General features: G+C 46.0%; 1 protein-coding gene across 1 annotated transcript in view; it reads right to left on the minus strand.

The window, feature by feature from the left end:
• MFHAS1 (multifunctional ROCO family signaling regulator 1) overlaps positions 1–23,702 on the minus strand; it is a 36,460-nt gene that overhangs the window by 7,442 nt on the left and 5,316 nt on the right. The window contains exon 3 of the mRNA XM_057375320.1: positions 20,609–23,699. Coding sequence (XP_057231303.1) covers positions 20,609–23,699 — 3,091 coding nt within the window. The remainder of the gene's footprint in view (positions 1–20,608; positions 23,700–23,702) is intronic.

Consider the following 23,702-nt stretch of genomic DNA (forward strand, 5'->3'; position numbering starts at 1 on the left):
CAGAGACATCAAAAAGGGAGCAGAGCAGGGTGAAACACACATTATGAACAAAAATTTAATAAGCTTCATGTTGCAGTCCCCAGTTAAAGGAGCTCAGAACCAGCAAACAAAAACAAAAACAAAAGTCCCAGCCTGTGAAAGAGCCCTAGTGGGAGAGACTGCTGTGCAAAAAAAAGCTACAGAGAAGAAAGACTCTGCTAGTAAACACTGATCATAACTGCAGGCTGGTGAGCAGAATCACCCATCAGGTACAGCACATGCTCAGGGACAAATGAACCTGGGATATAGTTTAAAAAGAAAGGGAAGGCTTGAAAACAAAAAGAAAGCTTGCTCTGGAAATGTGGAATGGGTAAGACAGCCAGTTGCAAGGCAGAGGACTAGCCTGCAGAGGTGAGTCTCCAAGACCAGAAGCTGAYAGCACAGAGAAAAGGGTGCAGAGAGCAATGGTAGAACTTTCCAAAATATAGAAAAGGAACTGATTTCTCCTTTGAAGGGTTCAAGACTAAAAATGCCAACAGCTTCCTTGAACACAGAGCAGTCTCCTGCAGGTGCTCAGCTCCAATCTAGAGCATCAAAACTGCTAGAGGGGCAGGCTCACCCTTGAGCAGTAGCTGATCCAAGCATTGGACAGCTTTCCAGCTCCTGCATTCACAGCATCAGCTGTCTCTAGAACCAGCATGTCATCTCTAGGCCTCACAACTCTGACTGTGGACATACATATGGCTCACCTTGCATACTTCCCCCAGATGGCTGCACARAATATTGTTTTCCCAAGACTCTTTAAGTTACATGAGGTGATAGAAACACAAAATAAACCTCTGGAAATGGACAGCAGTGCTGTTCAGATTGGAGTCAAGTCAAGCTTCACAACCCAGAACTGCAGAGGTCAGTAACACCAGAGGTGCTGCAGAAGCTGTGCTCTGCTCAGCTCAAGCCCAGGCAGCTTTTCCCACAGCAGCTGAGATCACCCTGCACTCCCTCCTGCCCAAGGAGCTACCAGGCTAATTACCCTGGCAGGAAGCCCAGGACTGTGCCAAAGGCTAAGGTGCTCTGCAAGGCCTGTCCAGGAGACACAGCCAGACAGATGCTGTACCTGGCAATCACTAACTCTATTTTCTGCCACTTAGGGGAGAGTCACACAAACACCAGCTATGGTCTGAAAGGCTTAAGGGAGTTAAATACCCTCCTCCTTCCCCAAGTCATTACAGGGTCAGCCAGCTCTTAACCCATCACTGTCACAACAGAAGGGGACATTGACACACCTGAGCATTTGCAAAAGCTCTGGGAAGCCCTTGGCATGGGACTAAGCATACCTCTTGGTGGAGAACTTAAGTGRAAAATGTTCTGGATGTTTGACTTAACAGCTACAGAAGGTTAATTATTCAAATACCAAATTACAACTCATACACTCCCCTCATGAGTTGAGATCATCCCTTACCAATGTGGCAGTACAAAGCTTCCAAGTATAAAACTTGGAAAACTTTATGTTTGTCACAAAACATTAGGTAATTATATTTTTCTCAGGCACACAGAAATTATTTATAGTTAAAACTGGAATTCAATTAAAAGCAAATAAACAAACCCCTTACATTCCCCAAACAATACAATTTCCTACCTCCCACCTTCAGACTTGAAAATGCAGAGCGCAGTAACTGATCAAAACAGCTTCATCAAAATAACTCCAGGAGCAGTCATGAAAGTTTGAGCCCTTGTGTCTCCTTCTGGTAGTATAAAATAAGCAGTTCCAAGAAATAAAAGATGGYTGCCACCTAACCTATTCCTAAGCTAGCGTGGGTAAGTGATCTACCATCAGTGTGGCTACACAATGAATGCAGCTTCTCTCTCCGCAGTCCATGAGATACTGAGCACAGACAGCATTTATGCCAGGTAACGCTGACATCTCAGCAAACTGCCATGAGGAGAGAGGGCTGTGACTTTTGACACCAAGGCCCCTTCCAAAAAGATAAGGGTAGGGGATGAACAACATGCCATTTCTCCATTCTGTTCCATCAAATGCAATGTTTTTCAAATAGTATTTCAGCATGAGTGGCCTCCCTTGTCCAGCTTCATCTCTACCTGTTCTGTTGGACACTCCATCTTTCTTCTCCCRAAACAGTAGGGAAGATGGGAGCAAGCCATCTCCTCCCATTAGTGACCAGAGCAGACAATGACCAAAGCGGACAAGCAAACAGCACAGCATATAGTCTTAGAAAAATGAGAGAGGGCACTGAGGAAAAAACTGAGAAAATAAAGCATTCTTCAAATTGCTGCATGTTTTGCTGTCCTTCTAATATCTGAAAAGCCTCTTGAATTGGCAGGCTGCAACACAGCACTTTCTGACGACTGCAATACAAAGCCATGAAAAATTGATTTGCTTCATTAACATTTTAGGACCTTATTAACTGGAACGAAATTGACTGTCAAGGCATTTTAAGGGAGAGTCATGGTGTAATGAGCTCAGTGCGAATTATCCTCATCCCAGAATAGAAACAGTCCTGTCACTGAGTAACCAGGCCCAGAATCTACCTTTTGGTAATTTTAAATTCCACCCCTTCAACCGTATCTGCCATAAGCACTTTCTCAATCTGCTGAGGCCTAGCACCAGCTGGAGAGAAAGCTGCAGCCAGCCCCAACCTGTCTGTTCTCACCCTGTAACAGCAAAGGACAACTGCATGCAAAGCATCCACCTGAACACTAGACACCACCGGCTGCAGACATGCAGCCCATCATGCAGCCCAGACAGCAACAATTCCCAGCAGCCTCAGCCCATCTTTCCAAACAAGTCATTTCAAAGCTATTACTTCCCCATCACAAAGGAGATGCTGATCCTTTCATCCAGATGATCAGCACACTGCAGATCCAACTAAATGCAAAAAAAAAAAAAAAGAGTTTTAAAAAGTTCTCAAAGACATTACTATGAAAAACAGTTAAAAGGCAGGGTTCATGGCGTCTGCAGGGAGTACCAGGACTGGTCGCCATCCTGCTACCTCTCTGTATTTGGTCACAACACATTAATAGGTGGCCATGTGAAAAGCCAGGTCCCAGAGCAGGCCATACAAGACTCAGTTCCACTGACTTCCAGCCTTATGCAACTGATGAGGAAGGGCCAAGTCTCCGCCTGCTCTTCTGCTAAATTTAGAGAATTAGTCAAGTCTGCAAGACATTTCTCCTCACAATAGTTTAGCTACTAATATTACACCCTGAACCGGCTGATTGTTTTCTGTTTGCAATAACACAAAAACTAGAAAGCTTCAATGCAAGTACGACATGATGCACTTGAAGAAAAGCAAAAGCAAGAACCTGACACAGAATGCAGAACTCCCGGCTGCAACACAAAGGCTCACAAGCAGACCATTAACTGGCAAAGTGTCTTCAAGCATTGCTAAAGAGACAAATGCATGTGCTGATAACAGACTAAGGCTGGGAGAGCACTTGGGACAAGTTTTTTGCCCTGCTGATTTATTCCTTCCTCACAAGATGTCCATGCATGCAATGGTTGAAAGAAGGATTCTGACTATGAAGCCCCTCTTCTAGAAGTTGACCAGTGTCCAGCTGGGAAGTGAAAAACCTGAAGGTCTCCCTTGTAGTGGCTTTTTCCACTCTGTCACAGCATCCTTTTTTTAATATTTTTTTCTTTTAAATTTACTTGCTTTTCTCCAGCCAATAAAAAGGAGAACAAACCAAAACCAAATCTTGAATCTGTGTGTGCTGCCCAGCAGTTTTCTCTGAGATTAAGTAAACTCMTTTCTAGATAAAAGTAACTTGACCCCATGAGTTGCTGTTGCCTTAGGGCCATCCCATGGTTTCAGTGTGTTTTGCAAACTGAACTGGAAGGAACTGYATTTTCAAACCTGTTGTGATAAGTATCCTCTCCCACATCACTTAGGGTGAGATGCATGCACAATACTTCTCTATAAAGCTATTTTGGTCACCCTAAAACACTCACTGTTCATCAGGACAACCACAGAGCCCACTTAAACACAGGAACCTTTTTTTTACYCTTTGACATTTACTGGTCTAAGGAGAAAAGTCTAAACACCAYAGGTCCCACTCATATTCAAATGTTAAATCAAGGTTTTAATGGTTATTGAACCAACTTTGAACTCATCCCTGTTCTAATCTATCAACATGACTTCATATTGAAGTAATTTTACTGGGGAATTTGGTCTATGCATGTACATCACAAAATTTATTCTGGGCTCATGCTTAATTGGAACAAAATGCTTCCTTGGCACTTTTCCTACAAAGCTATCCACTTTGTATAAAGTAATAACTAACCCCACAGTACAAGCTGTCTACAGGTATGTGGCTTTAGCTGACCACGAAGATGCAGGATCAGAGACGTTTCCTTAATTACAAGGACATCAGATATAACTTCCTTCTTTGCATATATTTTTACATTTACACTCTACTTTGTTAAGTACATTCTTGGTCAAGTGTTGCTTCCTTGTGAGACAGAGCRTGATGAAGATTTGCATCAAGCTATATGGGTAAAATCGAGAGAAGAGCACCGATACCAGTGGCCAATTCTCTTCTTGGKCTCATGCATAAGACCATTACAAAAGCATTGCTGCTGCACATGGCACTGCCCAAGGAGCACTCCACAGAGCTCAGAGCCCGAGTTTCCCTATGACAACAGAAGTGGCAAACTGATTTTTGTTTCAAATCTGCTCTGTTTAGTTTAAAATATCTTCATTATTACCAAAATTGCTGTCTTCAAAGTTTCAGTGAGCTGCTGGCTTTCCCTTGCTCAATGGTACCAAAGCTCTGTCTGTCTTTTTACTCTTAACAGCCCTTACTTGTTCCCTTTTCTAGAAGGGATGAGAACGAATATTTTAATTTTTCTTTTCCTTTTGTGCTGATTTGTGGTTCCTTAGCATTTCCAGTAATTTAACCACTCTTCTCTGAATCTGTTGATTCCCTAATATCCAAACAGATGACAGACAATTAATAGTTGTAAATCAATGCAATAGCTARCATTTTCTTACAAACACCTTTTTCCCAAGGAAAAGTGCCTATCTACTAACTTAATATTACAGATTGTTTTATTATCTCYGCTCAGAGCAATACTTACTGCTTTTTACTCTACCACTGGAATGGCTTCCAGTGAGAAGTCATGTGCACACAGAAACAATAGCTTTGCTACTTAATTCTTACAGAGTTCATTGCCTGCTAAATGCCATCAGGTCTGTGTTCTCAGTGTCCAAAATTCAACTGCAGCATCCATCTTCACTGTTTAAAAATTGCTTCTACKATAGTCATGTTTGCTACTGAAACAGGAAGGAGCTCTGGGGCCCAGAAAGAACTCACCAGCCTCCCAGCAGTGCTGCTGGGAGAACATTTAACTCCTCCACCATCTCCTCTACTCCCCTGCACCATTCCAGGAGCTGCCAGCTCCCTCATGGAGAACTCTGTCCCGCAGCTGACCTCTTTCCTGGTYCCCTAACTATTTATGCTGTAAACCAATATAGTCTTCCAGATTTCCACCAGATCGATAACTCTGAGGTAGTTACTCACCAGTGTCACTGCAACACAGCCCTGGGCCCCTCTCCTTCAGGTATTTAATCAATTCACCTGAACTGCAGACTTACTGGCTCTCCTCTGGATGAGATCTGTCTTGGGGAGAAATCACCTTAAAACYTCCCAGTCATTAACTTACACTGATCAAAGAGGAGACTCGGGGACATCTTAAGCATACACTCGAGATATCCCAAGAGTGAGTACTACTGGAAAACACCAGGAAGTAGCAGGATGCTTGCTCTCAAATGCCATTCAGTGCAGCAGTTCAGGCCCCCAACCAGGCTTGCTCTGAGGGGAGGTGAAGCAGGTGTTGCAGCTCAAGAGGTGGCTGCTACCAAAAAAGCGGGCAGAGTGCTGGCATACATGAGAAGAGGATACTTTTCAAAGCTACTCAGAGTTCATGCACTGTTTTAGACAGTGCACTTTCCACAAGACAGTGGCAGAGAAACAGCCAAAGAAATAAGGTCAGTCACAGTATGCCACTGCTATTAAAAGAGAAGTAAAGGCTGCACAGTTTGTTTTGAGATGCATGAGGCCCTAGAGCACTATAAGTGTTTTGGACTTTGGAGGGTTAAAAGGGGGAGTACAAGTCAGTTTGGACTAGCTCAAGCTTTTCCTTCTCTCCACCACCAGWAGTTTCCTCTGAGAAGGAAAAATTCCAAGAAAGCACAGACCTACAAGCTGCTTCTATCTGTGCATGTAAGGATTTTTGCATACTTGGTGCTAGTGGAAATGTATCCCACAGCTCTGGACTTCACCAGCAGCTGCCTGGGAGCCAGGCAGAAGCACCTGTCTCCCCACTSCCTGAGCTTGTTCCCTCCCACCTCCCTCAGTTTCCTGCATTTTGCTCTTAAACACACAAGCCAGCAGAACAGTCCTCCAAGCAAAACAAAGCTTTATTAAAAATGACTTCCGATTAAAAAGGAGTTTTAAATCCCTTTGTTATGATGACTGGATTATCCRCATCATGCTGCGTTATGCAACTGAGGATAAAGAAGCAAAGAGCAAGGGGTAAAAGTGCTGTCTCCAGAAGAACCCTAATTTTGCGGGCAGTTCTCAGTTCCAACACTCACGTGCAAGATTCAGATGGGGTTGGGTGCACCTGGTACAYGCCAGAATCATGCACAAAACTTGTATGACACAACAGCTGCAGAGCAAAAGCTGTTTTRTGACACAGGTTTCAACCAAAGGTGCTATTTCAGGGAAATACTGATGCTAAATGCTTCAGGAAGCATGGCTAAGAGTAATAAACTCTGACCTGGAGCCTGRACATGGGCCTGCCACAAAAACATGACAACTTGTGATACCATTCTGGCTCTAAACTAGAGGCTGGTCAAGGACTGCCCACAGGCTGCCCAACCTCACTACAAGGGCTGTGCTGCCAGCATCCGCCCTGGTACCCAGGGGCAGGAGCAGCCATGCAGCAAGTGAACAGCCACACTACTCAGCTTCCCCTAGCCAAAAACACTTGGCCACACTTGCACAGCTGCCAGCTTTTAACAGGAAGTGTATTTTAGCACCTGCAAAGTGCTGGGCCAGAAATCCAAGATTCAGAGCCAACCTACTGCACTACCAAAACTGGCCCATTAAACATCTCTTCTCATCACACCCTCTTTGGCTCAACGGATGGCTGGAGATGGAGGTATGTTGGGTTTTTCAGTGGGGGATTTTTTTTTGTGTTTTTTTGTTTTGTTTTTTTGGTTTTTCTTTTTTTGGTATTTTTGCTTTTTTTTAAAATCAGGTCCCTATATGAATCACTAAATTGAGCATGACCTTGACATGTTTGGCAACATTTTCTTAACACTGTGTTAAGCTTCACCGCAGGTACTTAAAAATGTGCATGTGTAAGTACATAACATGCTAAGCATGCTTTTGTCAGAGAAGAAAAATGTGATTTATTTCAAAGAAGGACAAAGAATAAGTTAAAAATAACAGGCAGCTTCAAAAGTTTTGTGGTAGCTTTTCATTATAAAAGAAACAGAAAGGTAGCTTTTTCTTTTCTGATCCCAGGGGAAGGTTCCCAAACTTTTCTTTCATCCAAGGAAGTCTTCTGCTGAGCCTTTGAAGCACAAATACATTGCTCAGGAAAAGATGCACACAAGACTCAACCCTAGATTGTTTATTTCAGCATCTCACCCTAGCAAGGCTCCAAGTTGACCACAGCAGCCACTTGCTAAGCTGAATTATTTGCCTATGCAAGCATCAGTTAAAATCTTGCCAAAACCTAGTAATGATCACCTTAGAGCCTGTAGGGCTCCCTCTGGGCACACAAATGCTTCTTTGAGAAACTACAAACTTCTTGCTTACTCAAGCTGCTATGAAAATGTCACCTATGCTAGATCACAGCATGATCCTTCACTTGACAATGTGAGCAAGACTCCCTGCCCAAAACTCCTGACAGGAGTACAGGTACAGGCACACAGACCTGACTGAACCTTTTAGTGAGGACAAAACACACTGGAGTTTCATTCCCTACGTAGCCCTCTGGCACCATCATGAACCTGAACAAAAGCACCTGAAGATGACCAAAGTTTCAGAGTGAGGCTCACATTGCCTCCATTTTCATTACTGAACATTTCTACACAACTGTCACCAGAAGCTTAAAATGGTAACAAAGTAAGAAGTAGATTCTTGCTCAGCAGATTTCTGGGATATTGAGGTCAGCAAGAAAAAGCATCTCTTCCCAACATCCCAGTTGCCTTCCTTCACTTCACCTCAATGTGAAAGCAGGAGCASGATGTTCAGAAGCAAGTCAGAAGGYTGTTGAAGCAGAGCAGTCATCTRTAATAAAATAYGAGCTCAAACCTCCACWGAGAAAGTTCTRACAAAGSAGATGGTTAAAATAAAYCAACAAAACCAAGCAACCCAAACAAATAAAAACCCCAAACCAAAATGAGTAYAAAAGTTTGAAAGCTTGAATTACATATTCCTGACACTAAGCGCTCAAGGTGCTCAGCAGGGCATGGTTCTACCAATGCATTTTCCAGGCAGGGATGGTTCAGTCCTGGTCCTAGCAGTGTATAATGAAAGGTCCATGAATTATAGAGACYTGTGAAACCAGAGGCATGACTAATTCCTACGTAAACTGCCATTGTGTCTGCTACTTTGGTGCCAGTCCACCATCTTTCCCATACTGTCCTCTCAGAAATCAGAGGATGAGCGAAGTAGTGGGATGTCTGTGTGTGCATATTAAAATCCATCACCACTGCCACWCACTACATCTGCAAGATGCTGAAGAAGTTCAGAGCCGTCAAAGCCCGGAGCCCCAGAGACCCTCTACTGAGCAGGCAGGGCTTGAGAGAGCTGAGCAGGGCTGTCAGGGGGCCCTAATGCAGCACTGGCACATGTTCAGTGTGAGGCACCCTCAGAGCTCTGAAGTTGCAGCACAGCTGCCTGACTTCACAGAAACAAATTTCTTCTTTCACACTGTAGCCATCACTTAGTGCCCAACCAAAATAGATTTAAGCTGTTCCATAGTAAAAATAACAGCGACCAAGAAACATTATGTCAGATCACAGGAAGGGGAAGCTCTTTTTTGCTAGATTTTCTAAATTTAGCCACTTTGATATACCAGAGTCATATGGATATGAGAATTTTCCAAATCTAGTGCATACATCACTGTCTGAAATAAGAGCATGAAAATCTCTCGGACAAAGAAAGAGGCTGTTCAAAAGGAAGATTTAGAGAAACGCACAGGGAGCTGAAAACTCATCTGATTATGCAACGAGTGTAAGTAGGCCTAGTGCTTGCTGCCGACTCCCTGGTTTGGAAACCTGCCACCAAGCACCCTCTGTTTCAGCACAATCAAYCCCATCCAGCAGTTCTGCCTATAAAATTGTGGTGGGTTAAGCCTGGCTGGATGCCAGGTGCCCACCAAAACCATTCTATCACTCTCTTCTTCAGTGGGACATGGGGAGAGAAAATACAATAAAAAGCTCATTGAGAAAAGAGCAGTAGATCATTCACCAATTGCTGTCATGGGCAAAACAGACTMAACTTTRGAAAGTTACTTTTATTTTTCACCAATCAAATCAGAGAAGAATAATGAGAAATAACCCCAAATCTTGAAGCATTTCTGCCCTACCCAGCCCTTCTTCCTGGGTTCAACTTCATTCCTGACTTTTTTTCCTCCTGATTTTCTCTACCTGCTCGCTCTCCAGTGGCACACAGAGGGTCAGGAATGGGGTCTGCAGTCAGTTCATCATAGATCGTCTCCGCTTTTCTTTCCTCCTCAGGGGAAGAACTCCTCATACTTTTCCCCTGTTCCASTGTGGAGTCCCTCCCACAGACTGCAGTTCTTCAYGGACTGCTTCAGCATGGATCCCSTACASGGTCACAAGTCTTTCCAGCAAACCTTCTCCAGTGTGGGCTCTTCTCTCCATGGGTCCACAGGTCCTACCCAGCACCTGCTCCAGCACAGGCTTCTCACAGGGTCACAGCCTCCTTCAGGCATACCCCTACAATTGCTACTGCAAGGCGTTTTGGWTTTTTTCCTTTTCTTATGTTATGCCAAAAGTACTACCACCACTGCCGATGGGCTTGGCATTGGCCAATGGTGGGTCCAAGTCTGGCATTGGCTCGGTCAGAAAAATGGGAAGCTTTCAGCAGCTTCTCACAGGAGCAACYCCTGTAGGGCCTACTACTGAAACCTTACCATGCAAATCCAGTGCAAAAATACAGCCACTCACAGCAAGGGGGCAAGAAGCACCATGCAGACCAGAAGAGGAAACAGACAAAATCCTCCATCTCTTCCCCTAATTRCACTAGTGCAGACATATAAAAAGGATAAGCTTGTCCATCTTCCCTTGCCTGGAATGTCCTGCATATGTGGAGAGGTCCACCTGCTTGTTTCTTATTGAACACAGCATGCTGGCTTCCTGAAGACACAATCCAGACGCGGCTTCCCCAAAAAAGCCAACCCATCCAAAGGACTACCCAGGGAATATTTTGAGCCAGAACTGACTATTCCAGCTCTCACTGCTTGGTTCCCAGCTGGGCTGCTCAGCAATACMGTGGTGCAAGACRGAGTCACTCAAGAAGTGTAACAAGWGGGACAGAGGCTAGCTGGCTCAAAGCCCACATTAAGGCAGTGGAGCCCAACAGCAGCTGTTCTCTCAACCTACAGCACACTTTAAAACCATTTTAGACCCAGAAACGGCTCCCTATAATTGAGTGAGAGTTTGGCCCCACACAGCTGTTGCTCCAGACCAGTTTGTCTGGATTTGCAAATTCCCATGCCCTTTGGCTACTCCTGGGCGCGTCTGCAATTTGCAAGACGCCTTCKATACAGCAGATCTCTCAAAGGAGGTGTGTTGAGCAGCCTGGCTGCCACCCCACTATCACTTCAGCTCCAGCTTCTGTGGACTCATCATGACTAAATCGCCCTGCTAAGGAAGATCATTGCTCCTGTGAGCTACTCACTGCTTCACTGACAGGGAAGCAGAGGAAGAATTATGAAAGTAAGGGGACAACTAAGTTATGCAGCCGCCTCAAGTGCTCCCATATAGACAAGGTTCCAACTGTTCAGCTCTTCTTAGAGAAAAAAAAAAAGAATTTTACATAAACAACTTGAACTATTCCTTATCACACATCACAATAAATGCMACTGCGTATTATTATACATTGAGGATGTAATCCTGAAAAGTGCAAATATCAGCAATTTGACAGACAATTATGCTATTTTCCCCGTAATGTAGTAAAAGTGAACATGTGTACAGATGGTTGAGTTACACACAATAAAAATACAGAGAGAGGGTGGAAAGATAAAAATTCAAGCGACAGGAGGATCAATATGAGATGATGGCTTATCACAATGGATCTTTATCACCAACCATTACCCCATCTTTTTGTACTTCATTCTTTATTGATCTCAATTTATCTGAAAAATTCAATGAGAGGTGAAAATGCAACTGTTGAGACACAGGCAACAGAAATATTTAACGAGTGATRTCAGGCAGTCAGTCTCAATCAGAGGTCCATGCCTCCTCTCCACCCTCCACACTGTATAGCCTGTGCATGTGAGCTTGGCACATTGCTGAGTTCTTGTTTTCTCTGTTCAGAGAAAAACTGCTTGCCATCCATACCTGACTGCTGCTTTTAAGGAAGAGGCCAGAGGCAGTGGAGAAAGGTATTAAATAGCCAGCAACAGAGCTCCACAAAAACAGCTAGAGATACAGCAGCATACTGCTGCACCAGATAGACTCACGGTCTGTGCTGCAGGGTAATTTTGCAGTTCTGCTATGTCCATCATAAACTTTCTGAAACAAGAGGACAAAGATGCCTTTTTCTTCTGCTGCAAGAAGTTTACCCTGTGTACGCTGCCCATGTAGCAAGGGGCAGTCTTCCTTAATGGAAACACTTGTTTTGAGACAAGTTTGGGACAAATCAACCCTTCTAGCAGTCCTCTGCTGCCTGTCTTGCATTAATACAGAAGAACAAAATGACATGTGTCTCAAAGTCAAGCAAGACCAAATCACTGTGTATATCTTCAATATTCTTCTACTGTGTGATTTCATGCAGCAGAACCACCAGATGCATTGGAAGCAAATTAGGTCAATCACCTCTATCTTGAGCCTAACCCTGCAAATTTTGATGCTGTGGAAATCACGGCCAATTCATTTTTCAGGAAGTTCATCAACAACTCTACCCTGCTGCAGGGCAGGATCTGTCCCTTATCAGATACCATTGCTCACTCTGTATTGTTGGAGAGACAAACACMTGTTAAAAATGCAAAGAACATGCTCCAAGAGGAATTCAGCACACAAACAGAAAAGTTACTATGTAGAGATCATTCAAGAGACAAGTCTTCAGTGCAGTGTGCCACAACCTAGCACCCTGTTAGGAAAAAAGCCTACAATATTATTTTTATCACCAGTCATTTGTGGGCACGAGGCCCATAAATCCCTTTCCTACCACTGTTGTATTGTTGTTTTGTTCCTGTCCCATTATAATACAAAGGGATTAAAAATTCTACAGAAAGTGATGGGTACCAAATGAAGGAGGAAGTATCCTTTTCAGAATGGTCTAGATTCCCTCAGATAAGACAAAAAAAMCTTCTCTAAACTGGACTCTTGGCAAACATCACCAAAAACCAAGTTAAAAGGAAGATACCCTGGTATTGCCTTCATAAAGAGTCCTGCAGAAATGCACTTAGACAAGCTGGTGAAATCCCGCCAATAAAAGCCCAGCAGAAGCCTCCCATCATCTTATCAGCACAATTCAATGTATCCTAGATCAACAACAATACAGCTGCTTCCTGGAGTGTTCAAGCACCAAACCTGAGTCAGCACTTGGCAATACAGGGCGGGTCCGAACAGGATTTGAGATGGAATTTTATTTTGCACTGAAGGGTACTTGCTCTTACAGTTCAGTTTTATCCAATCCTCACAAACTGCTCAGTTTAATGGACTACCCAACAGAAGAATGTTGTACATCAAAGATGCTGTTTGGTTCATGCAGAGCTTGCCATGCTCAACTGCCAATTCAAAATTAATGCTACCTTATAAAGCCTGTAGGTCCTAGGCCATTTTCACAGCCATTCCCCAGGAGCCCACAGCTAACACCAGTATGGAGTGTACTCAGTACACTTTTGGGAGAAGCTCAGAGCTCTTGAAAATGACCACTGGGAAAACAAAAAACAAATCTGAAATTAAGGTCTTGCTTTAAACCACAACCAAGTCCAGCAGGCAAGCACTCTAGCAGTCACAGCTCAGTCTGAGCACAGCCTCCATCCACTGGCCACAGACAAGTCACCCCTAATCACAGAACCTGTATCAGTCCATAACCACACTACCACTGACCACGTTGGCAACCCGATCAGTGCATTAGCACCAACCTTAAGCCAGGAAAATACCACTAGTACAATATGTCTTCAGCCTCCAGCAGACTTCTGAAGAACCATAAGCCCTCAAAGATGTTCTATCTGAACATCCCAAATTAAATTTSTCACAAAGCCAACCAGACTTTCTTTTTCCCACAGGTCTTGCACACCCCCCAATCTCGGCTCTTATATCTGGTTCCCCAGGAAGAAATTGATAAAGGACAAAACCCTCAGGTGGTCTAGCTGGAACAAAGGCCACATTCACACAGGTGACCTTGCCATCCAAGACTGTAAACTTAATCCATTCAACAGCTTCTAAAACACCATGCCCTCCCCATCCTCTGTATAACATAGCTCCTTCTCACTGTGGTCACCAGAATCCCATTAGCTCTCCTGATGTAGGCAAGACCACCATACAGCTGACCACAGAGAAAGGCTGAGACTCCTATAACCCAGCTGCATTACTTTCTCAGACACAGATAAATTCTTAGCTAGCCAAAAGCACTGACACATTTGTTTGCAGCAGAGGAATTTGGTTGTTATAATTCACACAGTACTTTAGACACTTCCTTCCCCCTCCTTGTCCCTACAAGGAGCTCCCTTAAATAGGTATCCCACAAGTTCACCTGAGAAGAGGTGATCTTATTTGGCACAACCAGTCAGCTTWCTCTCACAGCTGTCCATGTTTGTGTGACAAGCACAAGTACCATAAACAAGAAGAGGGGAGCTAAAAGGACATAATTGATTATCTTATATTCAACCCCCAGACCACAATTTTCTTTACATATCTACAGAGGTTATTCTTCTTCTATTCAGGATGGGGGCGGGGAATAATTGTAGAAAAAAAATATACACTGATGACTTCCAAGAATCCAAACCCCACACAGGACTTTCCACTAAATACATTTTCCCCCTTCATCCCTGGCAAATTGCCTTCAAGAGGCAAACAAGTAGCCTGCACTATTACTAGCAAATTACTAATGGGAGAGTATGCTAGGCWACCAGAGCTGCCTGCTCAATACTGCAAAAACAACAGGACACAGCATACAGAAGAATTACCTACCAGATACACTCTTATTTKGTTTTTAAACTGATACTGTTTTTTCACAGCTCTATCCCAATGTCAAGTAACATGCTCACATTCCCAAAAGACAACGATTCATTACTCTTGGTGATTTTCCACCATTCCCTCCTGAAATAAGGAGTAGACCCCTGTAATACACCTGCATGTTGATCGCTCACATGCTAAATCTCAACTTACATGGGAAAATTTTTCACACTTCAGTGTTTGTAGAAGCAGGTATCATATCACCAGATGTGCGAGCATACAAGACAATATGACACCAGTGTCCACAGCATGCTGAAGCAGCACACAAATCAGTTCTCACGTAATCAACTGAATCCAGAGGGGGAAACCTACATCGAYATCTTATCTCACCCTCACAGTCTGTTGCTTTTAAACACATCTCACGCAATGAAACAAAGAATCATTTGGTACCCAGCAACTCTTTTATAGGTCATTTCCTGCAAAGACGAATTTCAGCAATTGTAATAAAGAACACAAACCAAAACCACAAAACAAACAAAAAAAAAAAAGTAATGCACTGAAGGCCAAGAACTCTGCTTTGCTTCACTAACCAAACCAAAAATATCCACTCAACCAAATCTAGCATCTTCCTGATGTCAGCTCAAAGTCCAGAAGCTCAAAGGCCAGAAATGACTCCTTTGGGGAACAGGTCAGGGCAAGACAAGTTGTTAAGGGACAAATCAGAAGAGCTTCCCTGTACCAGAGCTGATAGACCAAGAAAGCTTTCTTTTATCAGAAATGCATAGGAACTTTTTGTGTAAGGAAGAGGATTCCTTCAAGCAGTGCTGAGTGTGCATGTTGCCATTCTAATTTCAAGTAATTTTAGCAAGTTCTGTATTAAGAACTTTAAAAAAAAAGCCCCAAACACACACCATACAAGGTAACCTGATATTGCAGGACACGTTTAAGAAGGCAATTCAAAAACCTCAGCCTTTCTTCTGGCATCCACATTTTCTCCCATTCCTGCTTCCTCCCAAGCTAGATTGTCAGGCAAAAGCCAAGGTGTGTCCCAACTACTTCAGTTTTATCCAAAGACTGGTTCCCMCATCTATACCCCACCAGGGACAGTCCCATGGCAGCCATCTACACTGCATACCACCCTCTTCCTCTTGCAATTTCTCAGCCTCCTCCAAGATCACAAAAACATTTGTTGTCCCTTTCAACRTGTCATTTAAATTAGAGGATGCCACAGCCACCTAACAAGAGGACTTCAAATGCTCACCTGGCAACACACAGGTTAATGTGAAGGAAATCTCTAAATATCCCTGGTGGCAAATAGGCTACTACAGTGTTTCTACACTGTTACCTACAGCAATTCATACCAGTCAAGGCTGTCACTACAGCAACACAGAAATCAGCTCTAGTCAGTAAACTAAATTATCCGTGCTAGAGACACTGAATGATGGTAGCTTCCCCAAGTCCAGCAACCAATCTATGCTCTTCTTCTCCCAAACCACAAGGCCCTGTTCAGCTTCATCCTGACACCCAGATCATCCACATCCAGAGCTCACATGGTGCTAAAGTTTCATCCCACTGTCTCCAATTATGCCACAGTACTCTGCTGAAACCACAGCCTGCAGGATAGTGTGACAACAGCCCCAAAACAGCCATAGCACCTACTTTGAAAGTCAAGCAAAAAAAGACTCCACCCGCAAATGGGGAAAATAGAARGCTGCCAAATGCTAGTGTCAGGCTCTATAACAAGTAGGTGTTGCTCTAATGCAATTGTCTGTGAAAATAACCCCAGCTGCTTAAAACATAACTACAAAGTGGAATTAGATACCTGACATGAGTCTTTCAATGAGCAGCAGCTCAGATTTTGGAGCAACTTCTGAGCCCTTCTGACAAAACCAGTCTCACCTGCTCTCGCCTCACTTTGCAAGGGGTGACTCGACAGCATGACACATCATGGGATCTTCTACCTCTCTCTCTCCTGACTCCATCTCAGCCACAAGGGAGGTCATGATACCTTTTGACTCCAACACAGGGCTGGTGAGCATGGTTCACTTTGAATCACATGTGTAAGGTGGCCTAGTTAGCCCTTCTCAAGCCATGACAGAGACTCACAGGGACACTACACTATGATAGCTCCATCAGAACCCCTTAAGGTGACTGGCAGTATAMTCCCTGCTTCTGTTCACCCTTGATGTGGGAGACAGGCAGAACAGAGGCTTGKGATCTCCTTCCTGCTCTGATATGGGGGATAGCAAGGCAGGTGGGAGATGTGCACTTGCTCTCCAMAGCAGACATCTTGCTAGTCTTCCAGCACATTTCAAAGCTCCCCAGTAGCTCTGAACCATCCTTTTGGACAGGGGTTGCTAGGCTCACACAGTATCTTTGCCCGTGGCTTTCCATCTGTTGTCATATTTTTACTCTGTGAAAACCCACATGATCTTATGTTATTTGTGACAGCATTTTGCCCATTTTCTACGATGGACACAGACCCGGGCTTTCTTATGTTTATACTCATACAGCCCCTTCACAAGCAGGAATAATGGAAAACCGCCAGTCAAACATAATCCCTCCCACCCAAAACACCAGAAAAATCCCACACAGRACATCAGGACACTTTGTACAAAAGACAGTGAGAAAAAGCCCATGGTGGCCTGGATCCAACCTAGCACAGGGCAAGGGGAAACAACAGCAGGGCAGTTAGCAGGTGCACATGAATGCAAGCTTGGAAAATGCAGTCACATTTGTCCRAACAACGCACACGTGTCTACTATCAGACAGATGGCAAACTACCTCCACCCCCCAATCCCAAGTCACTTAATAGCTTACGGGACATGAATAACCTAAAAGCTCTTCAGTCCAGGGGCTAAAAGAACATCACACACAAATCAGAGCGTTTCACAATGCCTATGATGACCCAACTGAGTCTTATTGCTTGGAGAGGTGAACCATTCCTGTTAGTCACTCCAAGCAGGGATATGACATCCTTAACCTGGYAGGGATACTTCTATCTATATATAATGTAAATGTAAAAGAAAGAAAAAAACAACACACTGAGTTTTTATCAGCTGAGTGGATAACTGCAGCCTCAAAGCACACTGAGATTCCAGCTCAGATGCCAATTCAGTTATTATTTCACTCAGCTGCAAAACTGTTTCAAACACAAAAACTTCCTTAAAAGGACCCTAACAAGGCATTTTTATATCACTTGCATTCACTGTTTGCAATAAACCCTCAGAAAACTGAACCCAGAATCTCAATTTTTATTAATCATTTACCCTCAGAAAACTGAAATCAGAATCTCGATTGTTATTAACCATTTCTATGCACAGTAGCTTGTTCCCAGGGTATTTCTGTGTTTATTATCAACAGAAGCTAGATAAGCTGGACAGAAAGGAAAGGGAAAGAGAGGAAAAGCAAAGATTAATCCTCARTTCACGAACTCCCTTTTTGAAGGGCATTCCAATAAAAATTTTGGGATACCAAAGAATGCACCATCAGTTTCATGAAYGACGACATGGATTGTGCAACCACACAGAGAACTAGACTGCACTTCCATTTTTGAGCACAAATTTGGCAGTGTCTCCACAGAAATATTTCCCTTATTAAGGTCAACCGGCTGCAAAGCACTTCTTCATTGCAGTCCTAAAAAACCCACAGACCTATTTAAGTATTAGCAGCAATGCAATTGCCAGGGATTTCCACTAAAAGAGCTTGGAAAGAAACRCAGACATCTCCCTCACTACATATTTTCCTAACATTAGACCCATCTCTTTCCTACACCTTGTCAAAAATGACATCAACCATGATTCACTTGCATGACAGCAAGCTTGGCAGCATGGCTTTAAACATGYATGCCTCCTGATCAACAAAATTAGGAGGAAAAAAATGTCTTCAGCATCATGATTGCCATTTAGGGGCTCCTAAACAGTCTTGTTTCATAAAGCAGGTACATAGCAAAGAATGTTTTAGATTAAGTGCAGACATACAGGACTCCCAAGCAAAATCACAGTTCACATTTTTCATATAGTCCAGATCACAGCTGGGCTAGACTGAAACATCATCCAAGACAAGCAGGTTTCTCAATAAAACACAAGCTTTAATCACACTTCAGCATTTCCACAGATCAGCCTTGCCTCTGAAACATGTTTGTCTGCTGTTGTCCCAGCTAGAGTCCCATAGTATCCATGTTTAAGAGAGTTATTACCTGCCCCAAGGCAGAGTCACGCCTGGGATGCTGTCTGGTAACCCTATAGCAAAAGGCCTGACTTCCCTGCTGAAGTGCCTCAAAAATGCTGCAACCCCCTTTCCAAAGGCGGCATCACTCAGGTGCCATTCAAAGACCTGGCACACAAGCCCCAGCTCCTCCAGTGCTGAGCACACTGCTTACCTGTACTTTCCAATTCCAGCACACAAGGCCTGGCTCTCAGGTGAGAGCTATCCTTTCCCACCTCTAAGGAAACATAAACGACACAGGCAAATCCAAAAGCCCTTCTATGTCCCTCATGCTTCTGAACCTGCTCTGACTATCACTGGGGTCAGCAACAACACCAATTGCCTGCAGTCTGGCTCCCCTTCAAATTGCACTTTTAAAGCATCATCTATTCACAGGGGGAAAAATGGACAGCCATGCAGCATTCACCAATTAAAACGAAATAAAGGCGATATGTGACTGCAGACTGGAATTTACAAGCTAAATTTTCAAYAGGTGCCCATTACACCAGCACACTGTAAATACAGTTTGCTGTCTTGATTAATTTTGGTGGATTTTTGGGGAGAGTTGCTGGATTTTTCTTCAGGGTTTTTGTGGCAGGATTGTTTTTTCCTTATTTTCCAGGGCTTTCTTTTGGAAAGCAGATCACATCGCCCTAAGGACCATGTCATCAGCAAGATATCATTCAGCATGTCTCACAACATGGGTTCACTCCCCAGTCCACTGACTCTTATATAATTGAGCAGTTAGAGGGAGATCCAGTTGACGGAGCCAGGACTCAGGCTGAGGAGCAAACGGCATTTCCTTATTCTTAATGTCCAGAGAGGAAAAAAAAACAAGAAACCATACCCCAAAATGTCCACATCTTATTAATCATATTTGCTTACAAACAAACTCAGCACCACTGCTTGCTTTAACTCAAATCATGCTACAGTTCCCTGCACAGTTTCAGGCTACTTGTTAATAATGTTCCAACTCTAACGTAAGTGTTAAAATGCAGATTTCTGGAGCATTGCTCACAGTCCAGAGTGTGTTTTGATTTCACACAGGTTTACACATCAAAGCACCTTTTCCATGGCACCCTGCAAGCTGTAGAACAAACCCAAGCAGAGCAGGGAGGACACTAGTTCAGAGGCAGTACCTGCACACACAAAGTAAAACCAATGATGCTGGAAAACATCACCGATAAAAATCACAACTTTAGAGGCGACAGCTTTAAAAAGCACCACAACCAGTTACATTCCAGAGGACAAAGGTTATGCTTTTTTCATTTGATGAAGAGAGAGAGAGGAAGAAAAATAAAATACTTTCAAGAACAGCTCCAAAAGGCACAGCCTGGGAATCACTWCTAGGTGAGACACTTAAAACAAAGAAGATGGAGTATCCTTCTCTCTTCAGGGAGGAATGCTTCCTGCTGGAGACAGGGCTCAGAGAAAGCTCAGTGAAAGTGCTTTTTACACAAGGATATGGAGACCAACACACCCATTGTCTGTCAGGAGGAGCTTTCCTGCACTGGAGAGGCTGCAACACAGGCCAGGTTTTGGGGGTGGAGGGTTGAAGCGGGGGATGGGGGATACCTGCAACGTTTTAGGCATCTCTATTCATACAAATAGCTCCAAGGAAGAGGGAGCTGCACGGTAAAAGGAATTAGGGAAAAAAAAACCAACATCACAGGAATCAAAGRAATCAAAACAAGGAAGACAGGTCAGAGCCTTTTCAGCAATGGCACTGCCAACCCTCAGGGCCAAAACCCAAAAAGCAGAGAGAAAAGGTGCAGACAAAGGGGGACATGACACCCCCCTCCTCTCAGAATAGGGTTATTTAAAGCCTGTCTCCTTGGAGCTACCCTAATATTTTCTCTCATGACTCAAACCGCCAGGGGAAGGACTTAGAGCAGAGAAGAAAAAAAAAAAGAAAACGAAAAAAAGAAACAGAGCTAAGGCTGACCTTGTAAGACACCTTTCTAGAAGGGGCAAAGCTCCAGAGGAGCTGAAAGGCAAGCTGGGCTGTGCCTTACCTGGAAACGTGTGTGGGTTGGGTGACCCTCTTTTAAGGCACTTTGAACAGAGGACATGCACAGTGTAGTACAGGCCCGGCCACTCTTGGAGCAGGACATTCAGTTCTTCCACTAAAGGCGTGATAGCTTGCCAAGCTGTCCAGATATTTGGTAGGGACGCATGACTAGCGATAGACAGAGTGTCTGGCTGCAGAGCTCCCCTGGCAGGCCGGTAGCTCACCACCACAGGCACCTTTCCCCGGTAGGCATAGATCTGGTATTTGCCATCTGACCGCTGAACCACGTGGCTGTTAATCTGGACACTGTAGCGTGCAAACAAGCCGGGTGGGAAAATGAATGGAAAGCTATATTCAATCTGCAGCTGCTCGACAAGGAAGGACTGTCCGCTCAGATTGGTGCCRTTTATCCATGCCTCTGCATGGGGCACCTCGTTTTTCACGTAGCAGGGAAACTTGTACCAAGCAGCTGCCCCGTTTAAGGGCTTGTATTTGGGTTTGTTGACACAGTAACATAGCCCCATCTTCTCCAGSAGTTCCAGGATGAGCTGCAGATCCTTCCGGCTCTGGATGTGGGGYTTAAGAAGGAGACGGATAACATGAGCAGGGAGGAGGCCATGCAGCAAGAAACCCTCCACATAATGATGGAGCTGAGTGGTCCTCAGTTCGTCAATCTGGGTGTCGCTGAGCAGTTTCTGRAGCAGCACCGTGGCATCCCGCTGGCAAAAGACGTTGAGGATGTCAATGAGCCGCGGCAGGTTGTGGAACACATACTCACGCAAGGTGAGGTGCTCCTCAAAGTAGAGCAGCTTTCCACTCTCGTGCAGGTAGGACAGGGCACTCTGGAGCCGATCCTCYGTCAGGCCTGCCTGCAAGCCCAGCCGGGCAGAATCCCACCAGCTAAGCCACAACTGCTGAGCCTGTGGCTGAAAGTGCAGCTCCTCCAGCACTTGCCAGGATTTGGGCAACACCCGGTGCAAGTTTGGGAAGATATCCCGGTGCTCAGCCACTGAGAGGAGCTTGTCCCGCAGGCGACGCACCTGGCAACGGTCCTGGCAGCTGAAAGGCAGCACTGGAGAGAGAATCTGTGGGCGGTGGTTGAGAAGATACTGAAACTGGGCTTTCTTTCGTCTCAAGTTCTTGTCCGAGACCCCATAAAAGGCAGCGTGTGGGCTAGAGCAGCGCAGGTCGAAGTCCTGTCCCAGAGCCTCATCCACCTGCTGGACTAAGCTCTGGAGTCCCTCAGCATCCCTCTTCTCCTGCTGAGCGATCTGGTGATGGATATCCAGGCACTTCTCTTCCAACTCCCGCTCCGCACAGAGGTCAGCATGGGTACCCACCATGCACACAACAGCATGGGGCACCTTGGAACTGAGCCAGTGCAAGAAATAGCCCACAGAGGGGTAGAAGTGCTGAGGGACGTAGGCACTCAAATTCACCACCAGCACGTACAAGGCTCCAGGAGAGAGGAAGAAAGACTGGATCACATCATAGCTCGGATCCCCCGCCAGCTCGTACACAATGAATGTCAGGCCCCTCTCTGCATCTGCTGTCCAGTCCATCACTTCAATGCCCCTACTGCCTCCTGACAGTCCTAGTCCCAGTGGTACTTGGGGGACATTGGATGGCAGTGACGGCGCAGGGGATGGTGTCTCCCCCTTCGCTCGGTGAGAGGGCATACAGGAAGGGATGTCCTGCCACTCAACAGGGAGATGTTCCACCTGCTGTGTAACAGGTACCCGCGTTGAGCAATTGTCTTGAGGCTCTGGAAAGGTRCAACATCCAACTGTCACTCTCCCAGTGTCCTGCTGTTGCCCAGGAAACCCTCTGTGCTGGGTGTTCCCTGCCTCCAGGCTTCCCATGTCCTCTCTATGCCCATTTTCCTCCATGAGGCACCGTCTCAGCAGGGTCTTWCCTGCATCCTTTAGGCCCATGAGGACCAGCTTGAGGCGGGGTTTGAGBGCAGGCTGGGAGTGGGCCAGCTCCTGCTGGTAAGCTGCAATGTABGGGATGCCTTTCATGCACACCTCATAGGGGGGCTGAATGAGGGGGTTGTCTTTGATCTTCCACAGGGTGACACGGGAAAGCTGCCCAAAGCCCTCAGGCAGGATGGCGATCTGGTTGCCTTGAAGGACCAGCTCCTCCAGGCTGTGGAGAAGCACGATGGAGTCAGGCAGGTAGCGGATGCGGTTATTGTCCAGCCAGAGAGTGCGGAGCTGGTGGAGCTGACAGAGGTGAGGGGGCAGCACGGTGAGCTGATTGCGGCTCAAGTAGAGCTCCTCCAGACTRGGCAGCGCCAAGATGGCAGAGGGGAACTCCCCCAGCAGGTTGGATGACAGGTTGAGCATCTTGAGCCGCTGTAGTTTGCCGAAGCCAGCGGGCAGCGCCTGCAGCCGGTTGCCATCCAGCATGAGGCTCTCGAGGGCACTYAGCTGGCACAGGCCCTCGGGCAGGGCCGCCAGCCCGGTGCCGCTGAGCCAGAGGATCTTGAGGCGGCGGAGGGCAGCGATGCCTTCGGGCAGGGCCCCGAGGTGGCGGTTGCCCGAACAGTCGAGCTCCTCCAAGGCGGTCAGCTCCAGCAGCGGGGCAGGGAAGGAGGGCAGCAGGTTGTGGTCGACGTCGAGGGTGCGGAGGTGCCGCAGACGGCCCAGGCCCTCGGGCAGGCGGCGCAGGCGGTTGAAGCTGAGGTCGAGCTCCTCGAGGCAGCCCAGCTCGGCGAGGCGGGGGGGCAGCCCCTGGCCCTCGGCGCCCAGTTCGTTGTGGCTGAGGCCGAGCTTGCGCAGGCCCCGCAGTCCCGCCAGCGCCCCGCCGTCCCCCAGGCCCCGCAGCCGGTTGTGGCTGAGGTCGAGCTCGGCCAGGCGGCCCAGGTGGCGCAGGGCGGCGGCGGGCAGGCGGCTCAGCCGGTTGCGCCGCAGACTGAGCACCCGCAGCCCGCTCAGGGCGGCGCCCACCTCCTCGGGCAGCTCCTCCAGCCCCCGCCCGCTCAGGTTCAGCGCCTCCAGCTCCCCCAGCGCCGCCGCCGCCAGGGGCGGGCGGCGAGGCGAGCCGGCACCGGGGGGCGGCGGCGGCGGTCCCCCCGGCGGCCCCGCGTCCGGCTC

The sequence above is a fragment of the Malurus melanocephalus genome, unplaced genomic scaffold (assembly GCF_030028575.1).
Source record: "Malurus melanocephalus ecotype Western Australia unplaced genomic scaffold, MMel_1.1 scaffold_9, whole genome shotgun sequence".
NCBI classification, from domain to species: Eukaryota; Metazoa; Chordata; class Aves; order Passeriformes; family Maluridae; genus Malurus; species Malurus melanocephalus.